The sequence below is a fragment of the Epinephelus fuscoguttatus genome, linkage group LG1 (genome assembly GCF_011397635.1).
Source record: "Epinephelus fuscoguttatus linkage group LG1, E.fuscoguttatus.final_Chr_v1".
NCBI lineage: Eukaryota > Metazoa > Chordata > Actinopteri > Perciformes > Serranidae > Epinephelus > Epinephelus fuscoguttatus.
Genome location: NC_064752.1, coordinates 8,238,992 through 8,260,569, shown reverse-complemented (window position 1 = coordinate 8,260,569; position 21,578 = coordinate 8,238,992). Strand labels below are relative to the sequence as shown.

General features: G+C 41.4%; 1 protein-coding gene and 1 long non-coding RNA gene across 2 annotated transcripts in view; one reads left to right on the top strand and one right to left on the bottom strand.

Moving 5' to 3' along the window:
* LOC125903778 (uncharacterized) overlaps positions 1-5,613 on the top strand; it is a 36,820-nt gene extending 31,207 nt beyond the window's left edge. The window contains exon 3 of the long non-coding RNA XR_007451335.1: positions 5,521-5,613. This is a non-coding gene — a long non-coding RNA (uncharacterized LOC125903778). The remainder of the gene's footprint in view (positions 1-5,520) is intronic.
* rspo4 (R-spondin 4) overlaps positions 1-21,578 on the bottom strand; it is a 62,974-nt gene that overhangs the window by 29,614 nt on the left and 11,782 nt on the right. Inside the window, exons 2-4 of the mRNA XM_049599873.1 lie at positions 14,825-15,013; positions 12,739-12,876; positions 5,515-5,721 (exon numbers count right to left, since the gene is read on the bottom strand). Coding sequence (XP_049455830.1) covers positions 5,515-5,721; positions 12,739-12,876; positions 14,825-15,013 — 534 coding nt within the window. The remainder of the gene's footprint in view (positions 1-5,514; positions 5,722-12,738; positions 12,877-14,824; positions 15,014-21,578) is intronic.

Sequence of the window (21,578 nt, the reverse complement as noted above, 5' to 3'; positions counted from 1 at the left end):
ATTATTCTTTCTTTCTTTCTTTCTTTCTTTCTTTCTTTCTTTCTTTCTTTCTTTCTTTCTTTCTCCCACCGCCTCTTTGAGCTGGAATTTGACCCCCTAAACATGCTCAAAAACTCACCAAAATTGGCATGCATGACGGGATTGGCGAAAAATTTTATTTAATGAAAAAATTAATCCCTAAAGTGCCAACTTGGATTCTCTAGCGCCGCTGAGACACACAAAAATGGCCGCTGCGGCTTGTAGGAATGACGTAGAAAGATCAAACCAAAACTGGCTTGTTCGTCTCATCGAGACCTACAAATCACAAGCTGATACCCTATTTGCCCTTTCAAAGTAAGATTTCGCCTCAAAAATGCACTTTCTTCAAAATAATTTGGGCGGCAGTAGCTCAGTCCACAGGGACTTGGGTTGGGAACCAGAGGGTCACCTGCTCGAGTCCCCGTCCGGACCAAAATATGGAGCTTGGACTGGTAGATGGAGAGGTGGCAGTTCACCTCCTGGGCACTGCTGAGGTGCCCCTGAGCAAGGCACCGAACCCCCAACCGCTCGGAGCGCACCAGGGTAGCCCTCTGACATCTCTCCACTTAGTGCATGTATAAGTCCAGTTTGTGCATGTGTGTGTTCGGACCTGTGTGTAATTGACAAACAGAGTGAAAAACTAAATTTCCCCTCAGGGGGATTAATAAAGCATATAAAATTAAATTTAAAAAAAATAATAATAAAATTTCCTCCCACCCTTAGTAAGAATAGAAGGAGTGGATTTGATCTGTGCTGCCTTTTTCAAGGTTGAAAGCGGTTATAGAGTTTGTCATCTTGGTTCGGACAATGAAGCCTCCATGTTGAAGAATGGAATACAAGTGAAAATCAGCCCTGGTGTGTAAAGGCCTTTATTCTGGTTTAAGCTACCTTTATCCAGGGATGTTTCCTCATCAGTGCCAGTGAGATAGATGCTATTTGTTTACTCGGCCTGCCCATCTTGTTGGACCAGAAAATTGAACTGCCAACCTTCCAGTTACAAGTACGCTTCTCTCAACAAAATCAAAGCACACATTTCTGCAGAGAGCCACAGCAGCACCACCTGCAACTACTACATCTTCACCTTTAAACACTTGACTGGGACTTGAACCTGTGACTCAGATTCTCTAACAGCTGGGCCACCTCTCATTAAAAGCTGCTGTTGATAAGATAACGTGAATCCAAACGAAAATATATTTGCATGCCAAGACATTCCCCGACAGCAAAACATCTGAAGAGTCTATGTTAGATTTTGCTAAATAGCCAAGAGAAGAAGAAACAAAGCCCTCTGTGAGCCCGTGACAGTTTGCTGCCGTCGGTGAAGAGACAGAGAGAAACCCAGAGGAGGGAGGGTGGACGAGAGATGAGACCCACGTCCTTCCTCATCATCTGAAAACAATAAGACAACAAGAGAGCGGGAATTAAAAGACTAGAGCCGTCTAATCTGGAACAACAGAGGAATGTCAGGGAGATGCCACAGCACCCTTTTATCCCAGATGTGCGCTATTAGGTCCACGGGCCCGATCCCCGCGCCAGACTCTGCTGGATCGGATTTCTTCCTCTGCTAATGCCACCGGACATACGATCTGACAATGATAATGATAATTACTTCAAATGACATGCCTTCCATTGTGAAAGAAGTGGAAAACACACAGGCACGCACACACACCAACACACACTAAAACAAGACAATATTTGCAGAGCTTTAAAAGGGAAATTACTGTTGGCTTTCTCACCAGTTTGGAAAAAGTTAACAGCGCAGCTCCGTACATTCCTCCACACTACTTAAATGTTTCACAGCTTCTCGCGCTGTTTGTGTAAGAGGAAGAAAATATGGAACAATAAAAAAGGTCACAACAACAGCTCGGTCTTGGAGGGAAAGCAGAAAGTACTGCCAAGTTTGGTTTTTAATGTTTTGGAATATCTTTATGAAGTTCATCATTAATTTAATGCAGAGTTAAAAACAAGAGCCAGGCACTGTCTCCAGCACAATAGTTCTCTTGCTGATGAGGGCCTAAGCATAATGGACTAAATAGTCTGTGTTTTTGTTCTCTTCAATACAAATTTTAACCGGTATTGACAGCATTTCCACAGCACAGAGCTCTCAGAGTTTTTCTTTGCCATCGGAGTCTATTTTCAGGTTTAGATGCTCACAAACACAGAACACATGACGAGCATTACGCCCTGGACGTGATTACTCCTATCTCCGTGAGTTACACCAAATCTGAGAGGCTGGATATCCTTGGATGGAAGCAGCGTAAAAGCATAAACCTCTGATGGAGCTGAGGTGGTGTGATGTTTTAAGATGGTATCTCAGAGCGGAGCAGCCAACATAAAGAAATACAAGTCCTTTTTTAGCCACGGGGAGCCGAGCGAGGTGGACGTACAGTACAGGGGTCTGTTATCGCTCTCCTCATCTTCATACTTCATTCCCCTCTGTTTCCATCTGGAGCTTTTATTTTTCGGTGCTCAGGACAGAAAGCCTCTGTGAGGGTCTGTTGATGCGTCTTTGTGGATGTTTGCACGGGATTACACTCAGTGAGATACGCCACTCCAACAATGTCATTAAGCAGCAATATCAAGTTCGTGTGAGTGGTGTTCCCTCACTCACAGCGGCTCTTGTTAGTAACGCTGCTTTGCAAAATTGTTCTCACTTTTTCCATAACACTCTGTCACAAACATTGTCTTACGCAAAAATCACCCCATGTGGGACTTCTCCTAATAAAACAGATAAACATTTAGAAAGTGGTTTCCTCCCCACAGCCTTTCACTTGTTCCACAACATGCCGTCATCAGGAATTCTGGCTCGCACCATGTTTGTGTCATATTTCATTTGCCATAAACAAAAGCTTCCAAACTGCGTTGTAATGATTCAAACACAACAAAATCAGGTGAACTCTGCATTACCTGAGAGTTCCCCACCAGCAGCAGCAGCACTGACCAGAACGGATGAACAGCCCTCAGTTTGTTAGCAGCACTATGACAAGATCCAAAGGATGTTTCCAGACCGTCCGCCCAAGAGAAAGACGCAATTGGACGCTTCATCAAGTGCCCCAAAATTACATGTCACTTGTAGCAGCTTCAGTAGGCCTAATAGTGACTGGAACAAAGGAAGAAGTCAGGTGATGTTACAGAGTGACAAAGAAAGAGGTAAAGAGGTCAGTGTGGAGGAGTCAAGAAAAAGTTGGACTTCACCAGGCCATTTATTTTAACTGTCCCCTGACCTGAACCAAGTGGTAGCTCTTGATTTGATTTGAATTGATTTGATTTGATGTATATGGAGTCCCTTAAGTCCTGAAAGGTGTTTTTTTAATCTTGTGTGCACAATAATTAAAATTTTGTCTTCTTTTTTTGCCACTGCACCTTGGATGGCTTCAGCTTTTGCTCTTACTCTAACACTGTAGCATGCTCTCTGTAGACAGACCGTTAGCATGAGATCACCACTGTTTTGACATCGCTTAAGTTCTAAATCCAAACCACTCCACACATTTGCCCCACAAATTGAAATATACACATGCTCTTCATAGTGGTATGAACACAATGTCTTTGGAAAATTAATTTTTATGTTATTATATTTATTATAACTCCCCTCTCTGTCTGAGAACATTTTTTGTGTGTCACCCACAAGTGAATTATTTCTTGCTTCATACATTATTAAATTCAACCAGATCCAAGAACTATTTTGTGTTGTATTCATGGCAACAAAGATCCCCTTACCTTAAAAATACACCATGCAGGATTTTCCTAAAACACAATATATAGACTTAATAGAAGTAATCGCTCACAGTCATCACTTACGACCCACTAGAAGTGTGTGGTGGTGTATTTTTCTGCAGAGATGCTGCCTTCTGCCTATGTTTTCTTATTTTCTGTGTTCAGGACGCTCATGGGTGTGTAACCCCGCAGCGCTCAGGTAACATTGTGGATTTATTTAACCGTAGCACCCAGGTGTGAGACCGTGAACAGCAGGCATCCAAGAGACACTTCAAAAATGCAATTCTAGTGAGGTGAAATGCCAAATGAGAGTGAATCTGGGGTTGGCTTTTACTTTCGCTTTCCCTGGCGAGCATGTTAACAAACAGTAACAGACAATCCTGCATACCCTAAAACTTCAATTAAAAGCCCAGTCTCAATTAAACACCCAATTAAACATCCAGTCTCATTTACTAGCCTGGTGTGGCTTCTCATTTTGACAATAAACACCTGTCTCAATCGGACGCCCGGTCTGGTTGCCATGTAGTTCATTAGTATAGAACTTCTTTGGATGCATAAATGTGGGTTGTTCACCAGCTTCTTATATTGCACATACAAATAAAAGTATTTAAACTTTTGTCAATATGGACATGCTACACATATTGTCAGCTTGGTAAGATTCAGTCGTTCATTTCATTTTACTGAAACCATGAGCACCAAAGAAGACAGTAGTTCATTCAGATCTACGTCCTGGTTAACAAAAGTGATGCAAAAAAAGCGGTGACTCCTTCATAATTCTTATTCAAAACCAAAATGTTAAACAAGTAATATTCACAGTGGTTATGTTGAACAATTTGATTGTATTTCCCATCTTTGCAGTGCAGCAGTTTTGTGTGAAAGAAATTGAAGCCTATCTCATGTAAACGCCTATCCCAAACATAGGCCTGTCGAATTCAGTGATTTAAGCAAGGGGCTTATTAACTGAAGTTTTATGGTCGTATACCTTTAACAAAGTAGTAATCGTGCTGCAGTTTGAATGTGATGAACGCTATACAGCAGTAGCAAAGGAAGTAAGAGAGAGGCTCACTCTGAAAACTTACTTCATAGTAATTAAGTGACGCTGGAAATTGTTGTCAGCCAGAATTTGCTTTATGAAACTGAATTTCTTGAAAATAAGCTTGAAGTATTGCAGTAAGTTTGGCTTAAGCAGTGATAGTTTAAAAACATCCATTGGAAACAACATCATCATGTTTGCTGTGCACAATATGAGCATCGCTTCTCAGTCAGTAACTTCAACTTTCTTCAAAGACCATTAACAGTGCCAACAAGACATTACAGCATGATCTTACCCACACAGTGTATTCTGACTCCACCTGTACATCAGGCCTCCATCACTAATAAGAAACCCTGAACCTTTTACATGTTGTCTGCATCAAAACATCCAAAATTCCCAAAGATGAAAAAGCTTCCCTTTCCTTCTCCACCACCAAGCTCCTGCTACTGAAAGGGGAAAACTGTTAATGTCAGCCTGCAAGTGTTAATTAGAAGTACCATATGTTGGATTTTTTTATAAGGTCCAATCTCTTCTACTTGGCATTATAAATTGCACACGTGTGTCAACACATCCTGTAACACAAGACCAAACAACGCAGGGAATCCACCCAGATGTTGGCAGTCTGACGCAATAAAGAACAAAGTAGTAGCAGCCGGTCACTGCTGCAGTTTGTCTGTGGTTGATTTCAAATGTATATATGATGATAGTTAAATCTACTGTGTGCACCTGTAACCTCTGTTTTCCTTTCTCACCTTCAGGACACTTTTTCTTCATCCTGCACCTCTGTGTCTCGCTGTGGGACGGGCAAAGTGATGCTGCTTTCTCTTCAGGCGTTCTCCCGGACTGCCCCCCGCCTCGGGTCCTGGTCTGCCTGCCCCACCTGTAGCCGCAGGTGACGCCGTTACGGAGACAGACGCTCCACTCGCTCCACTCTCCCAAAGGAGCCAGGAGACAGTTCTCTAAGAGACAAGAGGGTTAAGATTTCCCAAGGTCAGACACAAAAGATTCAAATTCTGACTTGTTTTGTAGAATTTTACTTTATAAAACCACATATCTGAAGAGAAGACAAAAAAGGATTTTGGAAGTCAAGTACTCAACCAGTTTCACATGTAATGAATCCATGGAAACTTGAAAGAATACTTTACCCGTGGTGCTTTGGTAGCTCACCAGGTGGAGCACGCACCATTAAAGTTTAGTCCTTAAGGCAACGGCCCTGGTTTGTGTCCAGCCCGGGCTCTTTACTTCATGTCATCCCTTTCTCTCTCCTGCCTTTCCTTTCTTTTTCTCTCATTATCAAATAAAACAGAAATACCAAACAAAATCTTAAACAAAAAAAAGAGAGAATACTTCACTCTCAAAATGACCATTTGTATATAAATTACTCACTGTTACCTCAGGCTGTTCTCACCAAACAAAGTGCTGCCCCAAAATTTGTACGCATGCGGTAATCATGAGCCAGTAATTTGTGTATAAACCACTTATTTTGGAAGGCTGCAACCATGTGACCAATGTGCTGCCGGGAGTAAAAAATAAAGAGGGAAGCAATTTGCTAAACGCGACTTGCTTGCGTTTCTTGAAGACGTTTCCTCTCATCCAAGAAGCTTCTTCAGTTCTAAATGACTGGTACAAAGTTGCAGGCTATAAACCCTGTGTGGGTGGGAACCCTTGCAGAGTCGAAGGGGTCACGTGAGCTTTTAGTGTCAGAGTCGTTAAGGTCACAATGTGAGTCGTTGACCCAACTGGCCACCATGTGAGTTGTTAGGGTCAGGTGGGGGGGACCAGGGGTGAATGGGTGTGAAGTCGTCTGGGGAGGGATCCCAAGAGTGCATTGTAGGTGGGGTCGTAAGCCACCCCCTCTGAAAGAGAGGGTGGCCTCAAGCAAGTCCAGTTGCCTACGATATAGCACTTACGATTACACTAATAGATTTGAATAATAATTAGATGACAAGGTGGCGCCTATTCATTCCAGTGGAGTTGCTCGCCTGGCACATACGCCAAAAAAGTTTTTAGCTTTCGGGTTTACTTTCACAGTATGCAGCCCACTTAATATTTGCAGTAGGGTTTCTTCTGCTGGCTCCATCCACAACTTCCTGCTTGGCTCATAGACTTTACATTGTAATGATGTCATTGATTTTAAATCATTTTTCTCTGCTTTAGGTAAGTTTTACAAATATAAACCCCCCACAGATCAAAATTTGTGATTGAAAGAGTCATAACTAACTGTCAGGTTTTACAGATGTCTCTTTTATAATGGTCGTCTATGGGAAGACTGCTTTTTGGGTCACACAGGATTTTCTAGCTGCAGTACTGCGAGTGGCCACTGAGAAAAACTGGCTGCGAGGCTGAGCAGTGGCCTGATGTAGCAACACTAATATACGTGACAAGAGATTTTCTCCCATTTGTTGTGTATTTGGAGCAACTGATTGTCTGCACAAAGCATGCTGGGATATCTGCGATGCAGCCCAAACAGGTGGAACGATGAGAAGGTTTGACGATTTCAAAAATTCAAATGGTGCTCACATTATGCCATCAGCCACAAGCAACCAGTGGGAGAGGCACGATGCGAGTTTATGCTAAATTATCGCGTACAGTGAGGCTGCACCGTGATTATAATTTAAAACACTTCCGCCTTTCAATAGCACACCCTGAACGTATCTGAGCACCTGCACACCTGCTTTAGCAGATTTCAAACTTTCTGTGCATGAGACTGTTTGTACTGACATGTTTTAAATCACTGCGTTTCAGTGAAACTGCATGTGTTTGGAAGTACTGAGCGTATAACTGGAAAGATGAGACTTGGATTAAAACTACACGAGTTGTGCGAGAGTTTATAAACAGATGTTGTGATATAGTTTTGCTGTTGCCTTTTTTGGATTCTCCATTCACCTTGAAGGCATGTGAGAAAAACTAGTTTCCTTCAGAAATTCAAGGTAACACATGGTGAGTAATTGATATACAAACTCATTTTGAAGGTGAAGTATTCTTTTCAGATGCTCTCAAAGATGGAAAAAAAGTCACAGAAAAGAAAAGTTCTTCAGGCATTTTTTAGGCAAAGACCTAGTGAGGTTGAAAGTGGTCAGTATTTTTAACTACTATATGCCTGATAAAGATATAAAGACTTTTTGCATTCATTCTCCCTCTGTCAGCCTGAGAGTGCCAGAAGAACTCTTCTTTCATTCATTGAAAAAAAATCTCTTGGCTGAGCGTGCTCTTCCATACATTGATTAGAAAAATGGAGGTACTGAGATGAATAAGATAAACCAATAAATTACAACCATACCCCATGGAGTGGTAACAATATATAAAGACTAATGTTTTCTTTCGACCCCTGGCAACCACATTGCTATCATTGAAGATAGATGAATGCCAGCTGAAGCATTAATCGAGGGACATTACACTCCTAGTGACTGGCTGCTGATGAGTGATGTCACCCACAAAATCAGTCGCCGCAAGTTTTTCCACGCGGTCCACAACGGAAAAACTGGCAGCCTCGGCCAAGACGGGACAACATTTCTTGGTAATCATCATTATCATTGTCAGATTTTGGGTATAAAATGAATAGATTTCCAGTGACTCTTTTCTGGAGTTGCTCGAGGTGTGTACCAACAGTCAGACATGAAACCTTAACATGGCCATGAAAACCAGATGTGGTCACGATGCCAAGGAACAACAGTAGCTGCAGATGTTGCAGGTGGACGGCAGAGGGGGAATCTGGAGTCCCAAACAGCACCGAATGATGAGTGAGTTCAACAATATATCTCACTTACTTAGAAGGGATGGATGATACACAACGAGATATGAAGATAAATTCTTAAACTTCTCTGAAGACTTTTAATGTGAATCATGTGTTGCATTCAAAGTTTGGCTCCATATCAGAACAAACTTAGCTGAGAAATAGATGAAGAGAAAGAAATGGAGTGCATGCGTGTCCACAAAACCAGACGAAGGCTCAGTTCTCAGAAGATCGTTTCAAATATTTAAAGACAAATTGTCCCGATGGCAGAATATGTAAATTTGATGCGTCTACAGTATTTCATTTGATAAGAAGTTTGTTAACTTTGATAAAGCCACTTCTCTGAGAACAATGATTTGATCCATGTGAAAGTATTTCAAGATTTGTTTTCTTGTTTCATGGTCTCAACTGAGACAAACTGTAGTTTACCAAAACATGTGCAATTTATCAAAAAACAAATTTTTTGACTTAAAATCAGCCCAATGCGAGATTAAAAAACCCACAAACTGATGAAATTCTCAAACATTCACACGTGAAATACTGCAGAAAAGTGGCAACAGAGCCAGAGGGGCAGTCCATAGATAAAAGGAGAGGACTATGCAGGAACATGTCTGCTGTTCATTAAACCTCTCAGATTAGCTTTACAGATGCATCCATTGTAGAGCGGACCTGCGTTTTATAGCTGGCTGGGGGTCAGTGCGCTTTCAGTTCACCCACCTCAAAACAGACAGTAACTTGAAACAGCAAATACAAGTCACTAAAGGTTACACGGGTGTTAAACTGTGTATGTTCTAAAGTGTATACAAGTTAACTTTGTCATCGGCGGTGGAGGGGATAGTGGATGGGGTGTAAGCGAGATGCCTGACAAGCTCCAGATCACTGTTTGGGTAATTGTTGTGTTTCCAGCAGCTGTTTAGGCATCAAATGCAGGTGTTTTGTAGCAACTTGTCATTGTTCAGCAAGCAGCTTTATAGGCACCAAACGAGGGTGTTTTGTAGCAACTTGTCACTGTTCAGCAAGCAGCTTTATAGGCACCAAATGTGGATGTTTTGTAGCAACTTGTCACTGTTCAGCAAGCAGCTTTATAGGCACCAAACGTGGGTGTTTTGTAGCAACTTGTCACTGTTCAGCAAGCAGCTTTATAGGCACCAAACGTGGGTGTTTTGTAGCAACTTGTCACTGTTCAGCAAGTGGCTTTTTAGGCACCAAATGTGGGGGTTTTGTAGCAACCTGTGGCTTTTCTCCGGCAGCTTTTGAGCACTAAACTTGGGTGTTTGTAGCAACCTGTCATTGTTGAGCAGCATGGGTGTTTTGCAGCAACCTGTCACTTCTTTAGCCAGCAGCTTTGTAGCCACAAAATGTGGGTGTTTTGTAGCAACCTGTGGCTGTTTCTTCAGCAGCTTTTAGGCACCAAACTTGGGTGTTTAGTAGTGACTTGTCGCTGTTTCTCCAGTGGCTTTTATGCACCAAATGCAAGTGTTTTTTAGTGACCTGTCGCTGTTTAGTCAGCAGCCTTTTAGGCACCAAACATGGGTGTTTTGTAGCAACGTGTGGCTGTTTCTCCAGCAGATTTTGGGCACCAAACTTCGGTGTTGGTAGCGACCTGTCGTTGTTTAGCAGCATAGGTGTTTTGTAGCAACTTATTGCTGTTTCTCCAGCAGCTTTTAGGCACCAAACATGGGTGTTTTGTAGCGACCTGTCACTTCTTTAGCCAGCAGCTTTGTAGGCACAAAATGTGGGTGTTTTGTAGCAACCTGTGGCTGTTTCTTCAGCAGCTTTTAGGCACCAAACTTGGGTGTTTTTTAGTGACGTGTCGCTGTTTAGCCAGCAGCCTTTTAGGCACCAAACATGGGTGTTTTGTAGCAACCTGTCACTTCTTTAGCCAGCAGCTTTTAGGCACCAAACTTGGGTGTTTTTTAGTGACGTGTCGCTGTTTAGCCAGCAGCCTTTTAGGCACCAAACATGGGTGTTTTGTAGCAACCTGTCACTTCTTTAGCCAGCAGCTTTTAGGCACCAAACTTGGGTGTTTTTTAGTGACGTGTTGCTGTTTAGCCAGCAGCCTTTTAGGCACCAAACATGGGTGTTTTGTAGCAACCTGTCACTGTTTTTCCAACAGGGATATTGCTCCCAAAATCGCGTATTTTAAGCAAAACATGATCTTTTACAAATCATAACCAAATTGTTTTTGTGCCTAAACCTAACCACAGCGTTGTTGAGACTAGGGTTGCAGCGATATACCGTTTCAAGGGTATACAGTGATATGAAAGGTGACGGTTATCATACCTTTTTGCATAGCTACGATATTGAAAAAATAATGCAGCTGGTTAAACCTAAAGTTTTAATGTATCTGCTCCATAAAAATGTACAACTGTCCAGGTTTGGTCTTGCAAGTAGGTAGTTTGGGTGACAGTGTTCTAAGAAATCAGTATGTATACATTCAAACTAATATTCTGGAGTCTTATCCTTGGGAACATGGGATAGGAAGTTTACTTGAAACATTAACAAGGTGTCTAGTAGTATGTATGCAGCAGATATATATTTGTCTTTCACATGCAGCCAGTGTGACAGTATGACAGTGTCCTCTTTGAACGTCATCAAGTGAAGATGAACCTACTCTGGTTTCCAGCTGCGTTCACTTCTCTGCTGTGGCTTCTACATCTGATCAGCAGGAACAGAATACGTCAGGGTCAGACTATTTGTGTCCCCGCTGATCTTTTTTATTCAGGATGTAGTCAACCATTACATCTTCTGTGTTTTACATATGTTTAGGATGCATCTGCACACATGGCAGACAGTCATCAGAAACCTGAACAAGTTGTGTGTTTAAATGCTGCAGCACGATTTTCAGCTTTCTTAAACCTGACATAAGGGCTAAGCCAGGTGTCTGAACAGACAGGATGTCCCAAAAACCTGATCATAACCATGCTGCTAGTGTTTTTGTAAATGCACAGAGTAATGGTACGTGTCCACACATTTTTGGATGTAAGGGATCACACTGCTTCCCAGCATGTGAAGCTTAATGTGCAGGTGACCACTGACCAACAAAGAAAACACACAGGCATTCCACAACCACACAAACACTTCTTGTCAGCTTCTGATTGGATGAATGCTTTCACTGGTGGGCCGTTTGCTCCCAGATTTCAAACTGGCCCAAGATGGCGGTTTGTTTGGAAACTTTCTCTTACATTAGAAAAAATGGTCTCCAAGATGTGTTTCTCAGGCCATATGAGGTGAGAAATAAGCCATGCAGTCATTAATCTGTCTTCATTTTAGACTGACAGCTCTTGGTTTCATTTTTTTTTTCTGGGAGTTCTGGTTGAGTTTAAGCAACAAAAACAAGTGGTTAGGTTTAGGAAAAAAGAACAGGGTTTGGCTTTATAATCTCACTCTCCCACGTGAAAGTCCGTGTCCCTGCTTGGACTTTCGCTGCTTATATTTTCGTTCTTGTCCCGCCGCATTTCCCCCCGATGCTGCTAGATTCCATTAAACTATAACCACTGCCCAAGCGCCAGATTTCGACGATTTCGGAGTGAGACTGGTTTAGAATGACAGATCCTGTAGAGACATATCTAAAGAGATTTGGAAAAAATTTTAAAGGTCCAGCGTGTAGGATTTAGGGGCATCTATTGGCATATATGTTACCTTGAAATAAGCTGTTTATATCTACAAGCGGAGCAGGTCCTCTTCCACGGAGTCCACCATGTTGTGTCTACAGTAGCCCAGAATGGACAAACCAAACAGTGGCTCTAGATAGATTCATTAGTGTGTTCGTGTTGGCCACTGTAGTTCTCCTACAGGCCTGGCACACGGGAGAAGTTTCAGTTGGTTGCAATTGTGTTTTTCTGCTGTCAAAAAAAATCACCAAAAAGACCAAAAAACAACAACACTCTCATTGCTGTCTGACTTCCTGACCCTGTCTGTGGCTCTCAGACTCAAGCCTAAAAAAAAAAAACACCAAAAAATATATGTAATTTACTTTAACAGGGATCGGTCCACATTTGTGTAAAGGAATATATCACCCAGTGCAACAGCGTGGCTCACTGATGTGTTTTTAATAGTTTTTTGGAGAACAACAGAGCTCTGTGGCACAGAGGAAGAAGATATATCAGGCTTTGATACACACTCTTGTCAGTAAGATCAATTTAAAGTTGGCTAACAATAAGAAACAAAGTAAAACATCACCAGACCTATCCTTCTGTTGTTCTCTGACAATAAGCCACAGATGAAGTAAGTCTTCACTCACCGAGGCAGTCTGTCTGGTGGGCGAAGGTTCCTGCTGGGCAGCGGGTCAGACACTTGCCTTTGTAGAGCTGGAAGCCGGGCTTACACTTGGTGCAGAAGTCCCGGCTGAAGCAGTGCTCACAGTCCAAAGAGCGGCACTCTGTGAGAAGGCAGACCAACACACATATGGTGAATAAACAGTTTGAGTGAATTCAGTCTCTTTTTCTACTAGTCAACCTGATTTTGACTTTAGTCCTGACGATGAGACGCAGGTGGGCCGGACAGGAAGAAACCTGCTGTGAGTTATCATTCTGTTTCCAGCTGCTTTTAAGCCACCAAAGGTGAGTGTTTTGATTGTGCACGCAAAACTGGTATTTAAGGCCAAAACGTTTTCTTTTACTAATGATAACCAAGTTGCTTTTGTGTCTAAACTTAACCATGCGTTAACCACAGTATTGTTGAAACATAAAGTTTCAAACGTAATGTATCTGGCATTTGCAGAAACATACAATGCCAACATTTTTCTGCCAATTGGGTTCTTCATTGTCTGCTCACTGGCACCTCAGTGTGCTACTTTGTTTACCTCTCCTCAAATCCTTTTTCAACCAGCTCTGTGTCAAAACAGTGTGGGCAGTATGAGTTAATAAACTGTGGTAAACTTCCACCCAGTCGGTCATCCGGCTGAGTTTCACTGGCTTTCCTGCAGGCAAATATGTGAATCCTAGGACAGCAAAGGAATGGCCCGCCTTACTCTGCCTTTGATTAGCTTACTCTGACATTCATACCTTGACCCTAACCAACCCCAGTACTCTTGCCTAAACCTGACTAATTCTACCAACAAAGGCAAAGAGTACTAGCCAGTCATAAGCAGAGTAGGGTGGGTCATGCCTTCGCTATTCTAGGATTCACAAATTTGCCTCCTGGGCTGTTGCTCCAAACTGCAGGCTGCACTTTAGCTTTGTCATATTTTTCGTCTTTCTGTCTCTCTCCCTCTCTAACTCGGACCGAATATATGAATATAAATCAAGATTATGTCACTTTATTGTTTACTTCTCACCAGAAGATATGTCTTCAGAAACATATTTCACTGCCCTGTTCAGCTGTAATAGCGAGAGTTTGTGAACAGGAAGTGGGCACCAGAGAAAACAGAAGCTGAAATAACTTGGATAAAACAGTAAAATTAGGCATCACTGATCAAATATGAACCAAGATTCTGAGTTGCTTATTTCTCTCCTAAAATGTTCCCAGAAACTTATTATAGTGCTCTGATTAACTGTAATCTGAGACTGTTTGTTGCCAGCTGGCCACCATTGTGTAAAATGGAGGAGTTTGCCTCACATCACCTTCCAGCAGGAGCATTTATTGGTCCTGTGTGGCGCAGTGCATTATGGTAGCTGTAGGTTTTCTACCTCTTGAGTAAAAGAGGATGCCACAGCCCTCCTTCTTTGTGTTCTCCCGTCATGTTGCACCAAAAGTATTTGCGTCTTTCTACTGCATAGGCCACTTAGTGTTATGAAAAGTTTTATGAAATATTTCCACCTCTTGAAGTCACCATAGGATGTTGTCGATTTTGAGTGCACCAACTGTTTTCCAGGAAGTTTTCCAGTGGCTGCCATCATGGCTGTCAGTGTTAGTGAACTGTCAGCAGGTCGGATCAGAACACATTTTAACGATAAATATTGTTTTCAGGTTGAAGAGTTAGCTCGCGTTTGCAGTCTGGAATAAAGAAACTTCTTGTGATCTCTTTCTGAGAACTTATTGGCATGTCTTGAGTCAAATAAATTTCTTCCTGAATGAGACAAAAATGATGCATTCTTTGGTAAGAACTTAAGTACTTAAGTTTTTTATTGGCACAGTGTTTTTCTGGAACGAATTAAAAGAGGTGCATCTCAATAACGGAGTGAGTCCAAATGTGTAAACTGTGTACACGGGCACTGTCTGTTCTTTGAGAACTTGTAAATACTTTTCATCTGACAAAAAAAATAATCAGTTCCTTCACTATTAAGGGCCTCGAGACAGATGAGTCATGTGTGCTAATGTGAGTGAGACTTAATATCAGCAAGGCCTCTTCAGTTGGAAAGATGCCTGCAGGTGAAACAAACTCGTACTCATGCAGCGGTTGATGTCCTTCCCTCTCTGTCCGTAGTGTCCAGAGGGGCAGGCGTGGAGACAGGTTCCGTGGTGAGACATCCCCTCCCTCTGCAGGAACAGGAAGAGTCGCTCGGGGCAACGCACACAGCCGTTGTCACGGGAACACTCCAGACAGCTCCGACAGTCTTCTGATGTATCTCTGTGAGCTGCAGGAGATGACAGAGAGTGAATCACGACGCAAGGAAGTGCGGTTAAAATGAGACGGAATAAAAATCAAAGTAGAGGAGGGGGTAAGAAAGAAATAGAATACAAGTGAGAGCAGGGGGAAGGAGAGGAGACAACACAAATCCCCATGATACAGAGAGAATTTCTGTACTCTGTGAAAATACTGCGGGCAAGAAGACACACACAGGCTGCACTGTGTCCAGCCTTTAACATCTGACACTGTGCAGCTTGTCTTTCTTTGGACATTCAAGAAAATTAAATCAAATTTAAATCCTGAAAAACTAATTATTCTGAACAGTAACCCCCATCTGAGTGTTTTAATTGATAAAACTGTTTTTAAAATTATTTACAAAAAATATTCAGAATCATCTTGGAGTGTAAGATCAGCTGTCACATTATCCAAAAAGGTCAATGGGAAGTATTAGTTGATACTGATATGTATTTCGAACATGTAAAAAAAAGACATTAACATACAAACAAGCAGACAGAGATGCAAATAATGAAAAGCAGTTATCAGTGTATAGTTACTTTGATTTACACATTTGAAAAGGAGTGGCAGGAGGTATAAACTTATTAACTCCCACTCCTTCTCCATCAGTCACTGAGTGAAATAAAACCAACAGCTTCCTCATATAAATAAAACTACACCTAACACCTTACTGTGGTGATTTTGAAAAATGAAATTAACATGTTAGTAGTTGTTTTATATAATGCATTTTCTTGATATTGTCATTTTAGAATTTAGTGGCTGTTTTTTAAACGGGGATTGGTAGGAGGAGCCTCTGACTGCTGTCTTCATGTGATCAATTTGGGATCCAAACTGAGATGGACACAATTTAAAATATGCTGGCAAAATGCTTTACAGATGCAGCTTCACCATAGATATTCTAGAAACTCTCAATTTATTTATTTATTAATACATTTGGTCATTTTTAAATTATTCTGTCAAAATAAAGGCATTTTCGTGTTGTTAAATCTGCTGCTTATTAAGACAAAGAATCAGAGGAATGCCTTTTATTGTCATTGTATCATTTAAAAAACAGTGCCGACAGTTAAAACCACATCTGCCGTACATTCAACCATCTAGTCCTCACACTAATAATTAATAGACTGCGGAGCGGAGAGCCGCTGCACAAATGCACGCCGCCATGCAGCTCATATTCTCAGAACAAAGGTGCTGAAACATGTATTTAAGAGAGGACTGTCAACTAAAACACAATGTCCTGCATTGTAGAAATCAGGTCACTGATGATAATGAATTAAAATATTGAAAGTTGGATTCATCTTCAGATTTTTGCTGAAAAAACGAGTGACTTTTAATACAGGACCATTCTTTGTTTTTAAATATTTATTGACATATTTTAGGTGGCAGATTTGTTTTCCAAATTAAGGGAAATTAAGTATCTGATCAAAGAAATATAAAACTGGGGTCTGGGGTCCTCTGCCAAAAAATGCTGAGGATCAAACACTCAGTTTTCTCCATTGTGGTGAATTTTATGCACCAATTTGCGTATTTTTTGTGTCAATTTATGGTGTAAGTGTCTTTATTTGGTCAACATGAAAGTCCTCTGCTGCTGGGGGAAACACATGCATGTTCTAAATATTAAGGAGGACGTATCCCGTCCCCATTGAAACCTACACCTATGCAGAAGCCAACAGGACACATAGTAAACAGAATACAGTGAGTAGTGTGCACACTATGTTGCTGCCTCTTGCAGGTCTGTTGCTCCTGTCCTTGGTGTGTCAGCATATATTCATGTTTCTTCATTAATTAGTGATATTAAAACCCGTCAAACACACTGAGCAAAATGCAGAAGTCCACCTCTGTCTCCTGGCACACAAAGTGAGTTCAGCCCTGATTTGTGCAGCTCTCTGGCGATAGATTTCACATGTCTTGGTAGCATGACAGTTGGGCTTACGGCTAAGCCAAAGTAAGTCTTATTATATTATAACAGCGAGCGGCGATGTCTGCTCCCAGAGACACACAGGACTCAACAGACAAAGTAGGAATGCTTCCAATCCGACAGGGATAAGGGGGGATACGGAAAGACGGGCAAGGTGGGATGGAAAGACGGATGGAATGAAGAGGGATGGAAAGATGGGCTGAATCTACTGAGGAGGTGAAGGGCAGGCGGTGAGTGTGCGTGAGTTTGAACAATCGCAGAGTCTGAGCCTCACAAAATACCTGTGGCCGCCTGCCAGCATCTCTGTTGAGTGTGTGTCTGGATACGTGTGTGTGTGTGTGATCAACTGAAGAGGTTTAAACACTTGATAAATGCCTGCAATGATCAAGTCACTGACAGAGGTCATTAAAGGTCAAAGTTCATGCAACCTTACAGCCTCTGTGAAGTGATGAAAGCTTTTTTTTTAACCTGATAATCTAAGTGTCCGCATCGTTACTACATTTTATTTGCTGACGTATTTAATGACTTGTTTACTCCCTCTGACAGTCATCACTGGCTTGCAATTTTTAACGTTTCCTCTGCGTTACGTTCCATCTCAACGTCCACTCACATCACACAGAGAGACACACAAAGACAATTCACAGCCAGAGGAGCTGAGGTTTGAAAGAAGGAAATTTAAAATGCTGTAAAAGTACAAGTGAGATGTGCAGTAAAATACATTATTGCCCTCCTGATGATGTACTAAAAAGATAGTAAAAATAAAGATAGACACATTAGTTAGCTGTTTAGATTGCAGATACAAATATAGATGTTTAAACTTTGCTCAGTATGGAGATGCTACATGTCGTTAGCTCAGTTCGATGCTCCACACTTCAATAGTTGAGTTCATAGTTGAGTTCATTTTACATTTTCAACCATGAGCACCAGAGAATAATTCGTTCAGATTTACAGGCAGGATGAAAACAAGTGGTGACTCTGTCTGTAGACGCCATTACGTCTGAATTTGTGTCCATTCCTTGATGCTTGAGGCATTCAAATTCTTTTAGTCCGTAAGGATCAAAAGTATGAAGTTATGAATATTGTTTTAACAGGATGAAATGGTGTTGTGTTGATATGACAGGGCTTGTAAATGATATGTCATTCGAAGCCTATTTTTTATACAAGTCATATTCATACTGGTTCAAATAAACAATTTCATCTTATTTCCCATCTTTGCTGAGCAACAGTTTCATGTAATGGAATTAAAGGCCTGTCCCAAATATAAGCCTTTTAAGTGATTTTATAAAATAATAGCCCAGGCTACTAATTGAAGTTTTACGGTCAGCGTCTTTCAGCTGACGCCAGGATGTCTTCCCAAGCGTAAACCTCACTGCTGGTATTGTGCAATTCAAAAATAACATGAATTGCAAACAACACATTCAGACTGGAGTTTCCATGGCCTGACAGCTTTCATTCACTGCAGTAATTGTATGCACAAAGTAACTCAGACGTACCAGTGACTAATATATGTGCACAAATTATTGAGTAGGTAAAACTGCAGCTGGAGCAGCTCCATGACTCGTCCAACATACCCACACATCAGCCTCCTTCACCTCTTGGTCCGGAATCAGAAGCCCCGAAGAAAATGCTAAGCTAGCACTGAGCTAGCTATGAAGTGTTAGCTTTAAAGAGAGGCGGTTAAGTTTAAGGTAAGGGCAATGGGAAGGGTTACATCTTCTGACTTATGATGTGAATCACGTCTTCATGTACTGTGAATTATAAAGTGGATTATTGATACATTTGGCCTCATATTTGTTCACTACAATGTTATGTGGTAACAATAAAACAATTAAAGGGGATTGTTTGATTTAATGTAAAACTACAATCGGTGTAGATTTTGGGGGGATGCAGGAGACATGTCCCCGTCAATATTTAGAAGTAGCCTTTGCATTAAAAACATAAAAGTAGCAGAGGACCTTCTTTTGACAAAATTAAAGACATTTACACCATAAAGTGATGCAGAAAGGCACAAATAGATGCATAAAAATTAGTCTCCATATACATTCAGTGAATGTAGAGGCAAACCCCGGAGATCTTGCCTCCGGAAGAAGAGCGGAAGAGCCCTGGTTTCCGGTTGTAGGCTGTTTGTAGTCCGTGTGATATTGACCAATCACGTTTGAGCCGGCTGCAGTTGTTGCCAGGTTAAACGCTCCGTGTGGTGAACTAACGAGGCGGAACATAATTGGCGTCACTGCAAACTCTGAATCCATCGCAATGGTCCAGCATATTTACTTATATATAAACGGAAGTCGGAAACGGAAATTCGCCTCCTCCGCCCAAATCAAACCGGAATGCCAAAAAATCGGGGTCTGCCCCCAGAGGCTGTATCACCGTCTGCCGGAAGTCAGACGCCGAATACAGCCGATGGGTTCCGAGAATGCATAAAAATTAACCAAAAGTGTTTGTCCCTCCAAATTTTGTGACAGAGGAACTCCTAAACCCCCGGTTTCAAATGTGCCCCCTTCAATGTTGAAACAAAACCTGTGCTCTGATGTGTGTATACCGTAATGATGGGTCCATGTCATTGGTCCGACGGTCCGCGGTGCTGAACGGCTCCCGGCGGGCATATTTCTGCCTTGACGGTGCGCCGCAACCGGCTGTGGGTCAGCTGGGAAAGGCTTGAGGCGAAGCAGGCTCACAGCTTGTATGTTTGTCACTTTCTTTTTCATTTTAACCCACACCATGATCTTTTCCTGACCCTAACCAAGTGGTTTTTGTGCCTAAACCTAACCAGACCTTAACCACAGGGCATCATGATGATTTCGGAATGGACATCGGAACAATGGGCAGTTCCCGTAATGAGTCCTACCGGAGAAAACTGCCATAACAAAAGTCATTTTTTCAATTAAATATAATGCAGAGTGTGTGGTTTAGAATAGCAAGTTACGTCTAAAAGAAAAGCATATTTGAATAAAAATGTAAACTGAACCAAAGAAACTATTCTAATAATCTACAACAACTCAGACTTGGCAGGACGAATCATAATTTTCACTCCCTACAGACTCAAGCAATTCATAAATTCAAAGAAAAAATTTGTAGAAATAAAAAAACTCTCTGGAAGCATCTCATGCATCATGTCTGACTGTAGGAACGTACATCATGTGTCAAAGGGATTAGAACTCTTTTAAAGGATTCATCAAGACTCCTGATGAAAAGATACTTCAGCGCTTCAACAACAACAGGTGCTGAGGGAGCTTTTTATCCCAGCACCCCAGGGACCTCAGTTTAGCAGCTCACTGGCGCAGAGACGTCTTCTCGGCAGCTCCTGGTGTGAACGTCATTTATCAAGTGAAAAAAGGAGTGTGTGGGTTCTGTGGAACTGACACGAACTTTCAACAAATAGCAAGGTCTTCTTTCAAGAGCTGCCACCGTGCAGACGATCAATCACGCAGAAGGAGATCCATCATAGGAGAGGCAGAGAGTAGTTTCTCTATAAACAGAAGCCTCGATAGACCAGAATGCAGCCACAAGATATAACTCATTTTTTCACAATATGAGATATTTGAGGTATTCACCAGCCCTCTTCCAAACTGCACCTCTCTGGCATTACACGCATTACATTTACTCTGGTTACTATGACAACTTGTTTTCTATGTACTTCTTTTCTGAGTATTTCTAAAAATATGCAACAATGACGTACTGATATCATCAGCATGTTGGCCGATTCTGTTCAGTTTAAGGCCATTATCGGCTGTTACCGATGACGTGTGAATGTTATTGTGCATTTCTAGCAGGTTCACAATGCCAGACATGTAAACAGGTTGCAAACAGGATGATGGTATGTGTCATAAATATCACTGTTACTATGGCAAGCCATTTTAACATTTAATCGCTAGACTGGATATTCATTGCTGATATCTGCAACATAATTTTGCCTAGTCAAAACTCTTATTCAAGATATCTGTAATTAGATTTTGCCTAGTCAAAACTCTAATTACAGATATCTGTAATTCAGTTTTGACTAGTAAGATTCAAACTATTTCTGCCATTCATGTGTGTGGGGTTTGTCATTATAGATATCTCCAATGTAGTTGTGGATATCTGCAACTGAATTGTGGATATCTGTAATTCCAGTTTGAGATATCTACGATTTAATTCTGACTAGTCATAATTCAAGTTCAAGATATCTTTAATTATCATCAATTGAAGATATCTACATGGTCCTTTCCAGATATCTTGAATTGAGTTTCAGATAGTCAGAATGACGTTGTAGATATCTTGAATTCGAATTATGACTAGTCAAAATGACGTTATAGATATCCGCAACTGAATTATGACTAGTCAAAATGACGTTGTAGATATCTACAACTGAATTATGACTAGTCAGAATGACATTATAGATATCTGTAATTCAGTTTTGACTAGTCAGAATGACATCATAGATATCTTTAATTCAGTTTTGACTAGTCAGAATGACGTTACAGATATCTTAAATTAAAATTCATACTAGTCACAATGACATTACTACTAGTCAAAATGACGTTATAGATATCTATAATGGTAATTCCGGATAGTCGGACTTAGTGATTAAATGTTAAAACAGCTTGCCATACTGTTACTGCAGGAGGAGGGCAGAGCTCACAGGGGTCAGTGTGCAGGGCGT